Raw genomic sequence first — 10,413 nt, forward strand, 5'->3', positions numbered from 1 at the left:
TAACAACATGACTGTTTGTCCCACTATACCCTTAAGGAAAACATAAAACACAGACAAACAATAGCAGAAGCGTCTGTAGCTATTAAGAACAATTAAGCACTACACAGCCTCTCTGCAGGGATCTGCTCTGGTGTGGTTTAATGGAGCAGATCTCATGTTATAGTGTGCATTTTAATAATGCTGTCTTGCATATTCAGGTATAACTATCTACTGCAGCAGCTTTGATTACGTAGCAAGAGGCAGCTATACCCACCAAGAGGGTGCTGCCTATTTAATATGTGCTGGTTTAATTTAATTTTGAAATTGAGTTTGAGATTCATTTATTAGAAATAAAGAACTTCACAGGGTGATTTGCTGCCCACTTTCTGTAGCTAGAAGAGGAAAAGGTATTGATGTATCTTTCTAGCTTGAAATCAGCCTAAAACGTTCATGTTGTTCTGTTATACAATGTGCTGGGCACAGAGGTAAGACTGTCCTGCAGTTCCCCAGGCCTTCCTTTTCTCCCTTTTTAAAAATGGGGGCTATGCTTCCTCTTTTCCAGTCAGTGGGAATATCACCAGACTGCCATGACTTCTCAGATACAACAGACAGTGGCTCAGCTACATTGTCTGCTAGTTCCCTCAGGACCCGTAGATGCATCTTGTCATTTGTGCATTTGTGCACCTCCAGGTTCCTTAGATGATCCCAAACCTGATCTTCTCCTACAGCAAGTGGTTCTTCACTCTTCCAATGCCTGCCTTTGCCTTCTGTGTGGGCAGTGTGGCTGGAGCTCCTGCTGGTGAAGACTGAGGCAAAAAAGCCATTGACCACCTTAGCCTTCTCCATGTCCCAGGTAACCAGGTCTCCCATTTCCTTCTGGAGAGGGTCCACGTTTTCCTAATGTACCTATAGAAGCTTTTGTTTTTGCTCTTGATGTCTCTGGTTGGATTTAATTCTATTATCTAGGAGAAATTTAACTTTTCTAACTTGATCCCTGGCTGCTCGGATTACTTCTCCGTATTCCTCCCAGTCTACCTGTTCTTGCTTCCACTCTCTGTAAGCTTCCTTTTTCTGTTTAAGTTTTTCCAGGATCTCCTTGTCCATTGAGGCAGACCTCCTGGTGTTTTTGACTGACTTCTTCTTTGCTGGGATGCATCCCTCCTGAGCTTGGAGGAGGAGATCCTTGAATATTAACCAGCTTTCTCAGGCCCTTCTTCCTTCCAGGGCTTTATCCCATGGACCTTTACCAAGAAGATCCCTTAAGAGGCCTAAGTCTTCTCTCCTGAATTGTAGGGTAGAAAGCTTGCTGCATGCCCTCCTCACTGCCCTAACGATCTTGAATTCCACCACATCATGGTCACTGCAGTCAAGGCTGCCCTTGAGCTTTACATTCCCCACCAGCCCCTGCTTGTTGGTGAGAACAAGGAATAATAGTAGCAAGCTAAATTCACATACCTGCTGTAAAACATTGCTTTGACATAGGCAACATTTTACATTAACTTTTGAAAAAAACAAGACCCTTTAAACCGTAAATCTCACTGCCTGATAGTTTTATTTTCCACTTGAAGAGGACATCGAATATATGCAGAGCCAAATCCCTTAGGAAGGCTCTCATATCTGGGGACTTCTGGTGGCATTAGGGGAATGACATTGCCACCAGTATCAGCTCATGGGAAAGAGGAGCATCACAGAGCAGTGCAAAGACCCATGCTAGGGCTGGCTGGGTTGTGCTGAGAGCCATCTGAGCACAATTTTAGGACAAAGCAGAATTGAAGGGTGGCACTTCAAAGCATGTACATCTCCATTTTCTCAGCGCTGTGGCGCGCTGCTGGGGGGAGGTATGGCTGCCTCCCAGCTGCCATAGCAACGTGTTGCTCAACCCTGCACTGAGGAGAGTGTGATGCTCCTCTGAGCCTGCAGCTCGGCAACTCCTGTGGGGGGACATGGAAAAGCTCCTTTTCAAAGCACAACTGTATGCCACCATTGAAAGAAAGGAGGGCAGTAAAAGGGGGAAAAAATGCAATATGCAATTTTAATTTTCACTGCGAAAAAAAACAATAGACAAATTTGTATCTGTTTTAGCCACGAGGCATGAGCTTTGGTGTGTGGCTTGATTATCCACCCAGACTTGGGGGCAGAGAGCACACATACATACATGTGCTTTAAGGATACTGCTACAAAAAGGAAACTCAGGGGAGCACATTGAGAACCACCTTGGTATCCTGCTCATGCTTTGAGCTGTCTGAGGCAGGAGAAATGTGCTGTTGTTGAGATGTTGATTGAGAGATTGTTGTCTGCAGTCTTGCTTTAGTCCGGCTAAAGATACTTTAAATTATTTAGTCTGGAATCATGTTATTGTTTATTAAGTGTTTTGCACAGCGTGTTTGTAACCACTGTTCGCACCCATTGAGACTCTGGGGGTGTGTATGTGAATAAGGGCAGAAGGGAAGTCTCCTGTAAATTATGACCTTGGAAAGCAAATACAGAATTGCAAAGCTGTTCACTGAGAACCGAAAACATTCATTTATGTCTCAGTATTCTTTTTTTTAATTACTTTTCCATAGTTCTATGTATTACGTAATTAACTATCAAATGTTACTGTTTTGTCCAAAAAGAAAATTTTCTGGACTATGAGGATTGAAAGATCAGTATTAAGATGAAGGAGAATAACATCATTAGGGATCAAGGTGCTAAAATATGTTATTTTTTAAAGCACAGTTTGGTTTTGAATAAAATGCAATGATTCCAAGTTTTCAGTGTCACAGGCAAGCACAATGTCAAATGGCAACAGATTTGTCCTCTGTTAAAGTACAGAAGTGACTTTCACTACAGTATCTTTTCAGTGTCATGTTAAATGTTTTGACTCATCCAAATAACAGGAAACTGAAGCTCTGACTGAACTCTTATCATCTGCAATTGCTCAGGGTTATGGTGACACTGAAGATGAAATCTTATTTATGCAGCCTTTGTACTTGCTTCATCAGACATTGCCTCACCAAAAATCATCCCCACCCCACTTAGCAGAGATGAGCTGCTGAAGAATACCACAGGGAAAGCCACTTTTAAACTATAATCCTGGAAATGCTTATGCCTGAGCTGTCCTAGTGAAAACCATGTCTGACTCACAGAGTTACACAAGCACATTTCCTTCTGTAAAAGAGCCAGAGCTTTTCCAGAACATCCACGGCAGGTTTTAACAGCATCTCAAGAGACATTTCAAGTGTCCAGGTAATGTAGTGAATAATAATGGTTCTTTGTATACTTATTTATAGGTGTAACATTAATTTAATGGAAATAATATTTCTTTGGGAATAGTATTTCATTTCATTGGAAATCATAGTTTCATTAGACAAAAAACATGATGTTACCTACAAGGTGAGTTCTCTGCTTGCCTTGCATTGGAGCCTGTCTCTTTCTTTGTGGTAGCCATAATCAGAGATAGCGAGGAACCTGCCTGCAGAGCTTCCCAGAGTTGCTGCTACACACGTACAAAGGTTCAATTTTGTATTTATTTAGAGCTTCGTCATAAAGCCTGTCTCAGCTGGACAGATCATCTTCCTCCCACTGCCAAGAGATATTATCAATTATGTAGGCCCAATTTTCCGGAAACCTAATGCAGTTACTGCCCTGGTTGACTTCAGCAAGCTTTTCAGGTACTCGCCGCCCTTAAAGGCAATGTCAGTCAGTGTTCTCACAGCCCAGAAAAGCAAACGTGTGCTACCAACTTATTCTATAATAAAATACTAAACTCCAAAAGAGCTGTCTGTAGAAGTAAAAAGATATGTTTCCATTTCAAATTAGTATGACTTTATCAACTGCCACAAAGAAAACACAGTCTATTGTCCAGAAATAATTTATTCATCAACAATAAAACACTGAATAGAAAAAGCCTTGTAAATAAAACTATATATATAATGCTTTATTTTTTTATTTGATACTCCACAAAAAACACTACAGACAGTAACAAAATAATCCAATTAATCTTAAAAATTTCAAATTATAATAGTCATTCTTCATTTATCACGTTTTATTAACAATGTAAAGGTCATTTGTTTACATATTATAGGTTTACTTGCTTTCATTAAATTGTTCCTTAAAACACTTCAAGCAATTTGTTGGTTGCCCCATAATTTATAACATACATAAGTATATCAATAAACAATATAACAGCTCTGAGAAAGATACGCAGACTGTTCAATGGTAAGTAGTTTACCATAGGTTGTTTGGTGGGAGAGTGGGAATAAATCACAACTGAATTGGGATAGAAGTCAACACATTGAAGAGAAATAATGTTTGGGGAACAATTACATGTTTTCCATTGCACGTTTAGAAATGTGATCACTTTCAACCTCTGATTTCTCCTGGTTTAGATACTCTAACACCTTTGTTAGCATATCCTCATCAAGATACTGCCTGGTTTGGGTGTCATCAGTTTCTCCAGCCATGGAAAGCCTTTTGCTGAGTGAAGCCAACTTCGCAGCCTCCTGTGGTCCCAGCTGACTTAGGTGCTCCCTGATGGCCTGGTCCAGCTGGTCATCTTTCTGCAGGTTGCTCTCAGAAGCTGGAACTGGGACTCGTTTCATCTGGTTCATATTGATAACTTCGGGATATTTTGCCAACACCTTTGCCAAGTAATCAGCCAGCTCTTCATCCTTCTCATTCAGTTTCTCATACTCCAGTTGTTGCCTTTCCAAATCGTTCAACCAGGCAGTCTTAGGAAACGGGTGTCCTTTCAATCTTCTGGGAATGTAAGGCAGTCTTGGCAAATCGTTTTCTTGATTAAGATGATTTAGGAAATAGGAGGGATTCTGATTAGCTAAATTGTCAGTTCCCAGAAGACTGACTATATCTTCAACATTGAGGTCTTCAGGTAGATTTTCTGGAATAAGATTAAGAGGCTGCTTCATGTACCCATTTTTAGAGTTTACATTATGTTTAAATATATCTCTCTGTCCTAGATTGGTTTCAGTGATCTCATCGAGGTCTTCTGGGAATTCTGCTTCCTGCTCAGCTTCCAACCTTTCACTCTGAAGCTGCTTTTTTTCTCCAGATTTCAACATGTCTATTAAATCCTCGGGAGGAATTTGTAAATTCCTTGAGATTTCTATCAGCTGAGCTATAGACTGAGGATCAAGTTGCTTATCCAAAAATGTGGGTGTTCTTTTTTCCTCAAGTTCTCCTCCAGTCCTTAATTTCCTATTCCCAGCACCACCCATCAGCCTCTTCAGGTAATAATTCATTAGCTTTGAAACATCCTGTGACGTTTGATCTTTATTGTCTCTTCTTATTTCATCCTCAAGGAAATTGAGTTTCCCTGATCTTTTCATTTCATCGTCAATCTCCTCTTCATGTTTATCAATTTCCTCTTTGCTATCTTTTATCTCTTCCTGAGTTTGACTTTCCACTTTTTCTTCTATGGGATTCCAATCTTCTCCTCCAACCACATCTTCATAGGCAATGTTATTCACTTTATATACATCATCTTCATCATCTGTATACAATTTCTGGTCCTCATCCACCCTTTCTTTCTTATGGTTACTAGGTCCTGCCATCTTCCCCAGCTCCTGAAACACAGACTCCAATGTAGCAAGGCTTTGGGGTGTGTATTGCTCTTCCACTATTTCATTAGTACGCTTGAAAGGACTGTCTCTTGAACTGTCTTCATAGTGACCAAGTGGCATTTTGAGATATTTTTGCCATCTCTCAGGCCACTTGTAAGCCTCGTAGTCATCAGTTCCTCCAGCTGGAATATTGCTGTCGGAACTCAGACCATAAAGTTTATTCTCCTTTGGGCTAACTTTTGACTCTTTCTCAGCTTGCCTCAACGCTTCCAACATTACCTTAACCCATTGGGACTCATCTTCAGTCAAAGAATCCCTTAAATTATCTGGTAGGTGAACCTGATCTTTGCTTTCTTTCTGTTGCAGGAGGTATGGAATGCTCTGATAAGAGTTGTAATCAGGGCTGCTTTCTCCCTTGTTAGTTTGCTTGCGAAGATCTTCTATGTATTCCAAAGCCTTGATCATATCAGGATTTGGAAATCTTTGTATGTTTTTCATTACATAGTCTGGATCTTTTTGAAGCAGCTGATGCTGCTGGAAGGAAGCTGCATCAACCCAGCAGATCAGGACAAAGAGAAAGGTTAGAGCTTCTCCAAGTTGGAAGGTTTTAGTTTCTGCCATGTTTAAAATGTTTCCTTGAAATAAAGAGGAAGAAGAAAAAAAAAGAAGGAAAAAGAAGCAGTTAACATATGGAGACAGTCTCAGGAAACTGAGAAGTAAAATAGAAATTGATATTTTAAACTCATCATGAAGAATACCACCAGTACTACACATATTTTTATTAATTATTGAAACCTAATAAAACTTGTACATGGAAGCTGTATATTTTGGGGAATATGAGGTTTTCTGAGTCTTTTTTATGATTCCTCAGTTTACTGTAAACTATCAGGTTCCTATGCTAGAAATTTCTTATCTCTATACTCTATGTACTTTATGAACATTGATTTCCCAGAGGCAGCACCAGAGAATAAAATATAAATCCTATATAGCTCATGAAATGCCGATAGAGGAATCTAGATGTCATTTTGATCATCAAAATGAAGACTTCAAATGGTAAAATCAGTATATCCATATATTTAAATGCCATTTTTAATATTTAAAATATTAAAACTGCATATAGAAATACTTTGTGAGATTATTCCATAGGGCGTGTAATTTCATGACAGGGTAATACAGCTGAATGATGCTATACTGCAATAAAATTAATGTAATGAAGTGGATAGCATGGCATATAAAATGACTTGCAAGTTTATTTCTCTCATTACTGTCTGTGTCATTACTTTCTTTTTTTATAGATCATAAAAAAATATTATTTGGATTACAGTTGAATTTTAGTGACAAGGCTCTATGGGTGAACGTTTTTCCTACGGCTAATGATCCCTTATATGAAGGACACACTATAATTTATCCTAAAGGTACAATATAATTTTACTGAATCCTTTGAAACCCATCTTGGAAATGAGATAGAGTAGGTAGGTTCTGAGTGGTGATTTCATTCATTCATTGATTTCAGCAGAAATTGAATCAGGTCCCAGGACAGGCAGAAACATCATCATTGGCAGAAGTGGGCTAAATTCAGTTAGAATAGATCAGTAGAAGCCCAAGTTTAGTCAGTCTGCCCAGCTTAAGTCAGCCAACAGTAAAGTCTGAAACAGAAGTGGGAAAAATATGCTTCTGACTAAGATTACAACACTGCTGTGTATGAGGACAGAGCTGCACAAGCCCAGTCTTGTGGGGAGCTGAGAACCCTTCACCCAGTGTAGCAAAACACTGCCATCACTCATCCTGGGAGATGCTCAGACACTGATACACTGGGCTGTGAGACTGATGGTTAGATACTTTTCTGATCCAGTTACATTAATAAGGTAGAATGACGAGAAAGAAATGATAAAGATAGAAACCACTTTGATTAATTGACCTATTTTGATTTGTTTGGTTTTTTGGCTTGGTAAAAGCATCTTGCTGAGCTGCAGGTGGTTCAGTTTATCATGAAAGAGCTACAGTACCATTATTTACCCCCTGCTGCAAGTAGAAAGTGAGTGTGAATACACTCATTTGAGCTCACTTGTAGATTTTTCCACTCAGTTTTTGTTCCTAACATAATATGACTTAACTAAAGTTAACTAAATATCCTAACTAAATATGACTAAACTGAATAGTTAAAGCAGTACCAGTTCAGACAGCTGCATTTTGGTTGGGTTTTTTTGTTTGTTTTGGTTTTGGGGGTTTTTTTTTTTTTTTTTTTTTTTTTTTGGTTGGTTGGTTTGTTGTTTTTTTTTCCCTTGGCAAGCTAACAGCTGTAATAGCAAACAATTTCCTTGAACATTTCTGACTTCAAGCCTGGGTACATTTGAGCACTGATTTTACAAAGGCTTAGTTCCAAACAACTGATTAGAAGGTCCCACCCTCCAGATCTGAGTTTTCCCTGAAACAAAGCCAAGACATCCCTTCATTTTCTGTCACAGAAAAGGCACTAGTCCTATACGTGAATTTATATCTCTCTGAGGAAAGAAAACACTTCACTACTTCTTGCAGCAAGTAAATGAAATTAAGATTTTCTTTTCTGTCAGAGAGACTGATTATGAACATAGTTTGATTAGTGGATGAGAAACTGTCCTTTCCAAGGGGTGGGGGAAGGGAGAGTTGTTCCATAATTATCTGTCAGGCGCCTCCCACTTACAGACACCAGGAACCCAGCCTCCTTCCCTGAACATAATCATGTATTGTTACAGCCTTTGTAAGAGTCGTCAGCATCCCATTAGACTCAAAATGTGCATAGCAGGGCAAAGTTCAGTTTAGTGTTCCACACGAAACTGGTGTTGCTCAATGACACATTTCTGCAGCAGGAATAAAAGGGCATTGGCTCCCCTCTGCATATTTTGGTGCATTTGTCTCTAAATCAATTTTCACTTCTATTTTATTAGTAGATGATAATTGGAAGCCTTGTCAAATGGATGTGGGAATGATTTCTTTTTAAAGCTTTGAGTTCATGTCATAAAACCTTGTCATTAAATATACCACATTACCTAGGGTCAGAGGACTCCTCCCCAGTCTTTCAGACTTTAATCCCATTTAAACAAAACAGATAATATTTTTTACTATCCTTAGGATTTATACTAAACATTTTCTTCTGTGCCTCTCAAATGACAATATATTAAAATGGATGTTTTGTCTGCAGATAGGTGATTGTGAAGCTAGCCTAGATGGGGAGCCTAATAACTGATAGCTATTCTATTAGCACCTAACGAACAGGAAAATCATCCTTTGGCCAACAAATATAGAAGTTCCTATTTACAAATTAGGCAATTGAGTTCACAGTCTGACATGTACAAAGGCAATGCAGACTGGCAGAAGTTCCCTCAAAACAGACTAAAAAATAAATCTCCTTTCTGGGATGTTTCCATGGTAGCACTAATTTTTTTCTCACGATCTCTCTCAGCAGTCATCTCTGATGTAAATGCAATGTTTCCAGCGAAAACCTGGGATAAAAACTCATAACTTTTCCTATGAATGAACCCCTGCCCTGAAAGTCTAAGGGGGAATCTGATAGCAGTTTTCCATAAGGAAAATAATGAAATATATCACACATTCTTTCTTCCACTCACTTTTGCAATAAATAACAAACACAACTGCAGTAAATTCCACTTGTTTTTAATGCTATTCAACCTTTTACTGTCTGCAAGGGACTCAAAACATGAACAAAAATAACAATATGGTGAGGAGAAGGGGAAAAAAAACAACTCTCAAGCAGTTCAGAACGTATATACCGCCTCTCTGTGTATGCATACATCGGGAAAGTTGGTCAGATGTGTTTGCATCCAGAGAACCTCTTAGCCTGTATTTTGACATGACTGAAATGCGATGTTGGCAAGCTGGCACTCCTGAACACAATCACAGACAGAAACACAATACTTTCTGCCTTTGGCCACGGTAGATAGATGTTTTATAGATATAGACGTAGATGTAAATGTAGATGTACATGTAGATAAAGACAGAGATAGAGATGTAGATATATAGATAGATAGATACAGATTAGATATAGATATAGATGATAGAGATAGAGATAGAGATAGGTATAGATGATATAGATAGAGCTAGGTATAGATGCAGAATGTATCTCTCACTATAGGTCTATGTTTTGCAGACATATGTTTCATCGCCAGCTCCAGCTACAGCCCACCACCTCTCTGCTGTAGCTCGCGTTTTAGCTGAGGCTCTCTCTTTGCCGTGTGTCCCTCCCGGGTGGCAGCCTGTTCCGCGGTTCCCGGCCGCCCCCAGCGCAGCCCCTACCTGCCAGCGCCGCTCCCGCCGCTCTCGCCGCTGCCGCCGTCGCTTTCAGCACCGGACAGCGCCCGCTTATACTGCCCTCGCCGCCCGTGACGTCAGCCGTGCGCTCACGCCCCGCCCGGGCGGCGGAGACTCGGCAGGGCCGCGCCGCGGCCGTGGGGAGCGGGTCGTGGCCAGCGGGAGCCTCCCCGGAGAGTCCCACTGCCGTCAAGGGTAGAGAGAACACGGGGAGGGGATGGAGATAAAGGGGAGATGGGGGGGGGGGCAGTAAGGGGGAAGGAAAAAGACAAAAAAAAGGAAAGGAAAAAGACAAAAGAAAGGAAAAAAAGAGGAAAACAGAAAAAGGAAAAACGAAGAAAAAATAAATAAAAGAAAATAGAAAGGAAGAAAAAGAAAAGGGGGAGAAAGAGGGGAGAAGGAAAAAAGATTAAAGGTAAAAAGAAAAGGAAAAAAGGAAGAAAAAAAGAAAAAAGGCAGAAAAAGGAAGGAAGGAAAACAGAGAAAAGAGGGAAAGGAAGAATAGGGGGAGAGAAAAAAAGGAGAGAGAAAAATGAAATAAAATGAAATATGAAATGAAATGAAATTA

The 10,413-nt window shown here is 40.0% G+C and overlaps 1 protein-coding gene across 3 annotated transcripts; it reads right to left on the reverse strand.

Annotated features, from left to right (window-relative positions):
* Positions 1-3,877: 3,877 nt before the first annotated feature.
* Positions 3,878-9,975, reverse strand: SCG2 (secretogranin II). Of its 3 annotated transcripts, none has more exons than XM_061365160.1 (2): positions 9,831-9,975; positions 3,878-6,175 (listed from the first exon to the last, which is right to left on the reverse strand). In XM_061365160.1, exon 2 carries the CDS (start codon positions 6,159-6,161, stop codon positions 4,284-4,286), a length of 1,878 nt encoding a protein of 625 aa, XP_061221144.1. In that variant the 5' UTR covers positions 6,162-6,175; positions 9,831-9,975; the 3' UTR covers positions 3,878-4,283. The 3 variants fall into 3 exon arrangements, with proteins under 3 accessions (XP_061221144.1, XP_061221143.1, XP_061221142.1); XM_061365159.1 differs by lacking the exon at positions 9,831-9,975 and adding an exon at positions 9,724-9,810; XM_061365158.1 differs by lacking the exon at positions 9,831-9,975 and adding an exon at positions 9,665-9,808.
* Between the last annotated feature and the right edge of the window lie 438 nt (positions 9,976-10,413).

This window comes from Neopsephotus bourkii, unplaced genomic scaffold (genome assembly GCF_033783945.1).
Source record: "Neopsephotus bourkii isolate Nb327-2 ecotype Australia unplaced genomic scaffold, CSIRO-AGI_Nbou_v1 NB_1279, whole genome shotgun sequence".
Taxonomy (NCBI): Eukaryota; Metazoa; Chordata; class Aves; order Psittaciformes; family Psittacidae; genus Neopsephotus; species Neopsephotus bourkii.

What these genes read in the sequence shown, in the direction of transcription:
- SCG2 (XM_061365160.1), bottom strand. Translation starts at nt 6,161, where the DNA reads ATGGCAGAAACTAAAACCTTCCAACTTGGAGAAGCTCTAACCTTTCTC.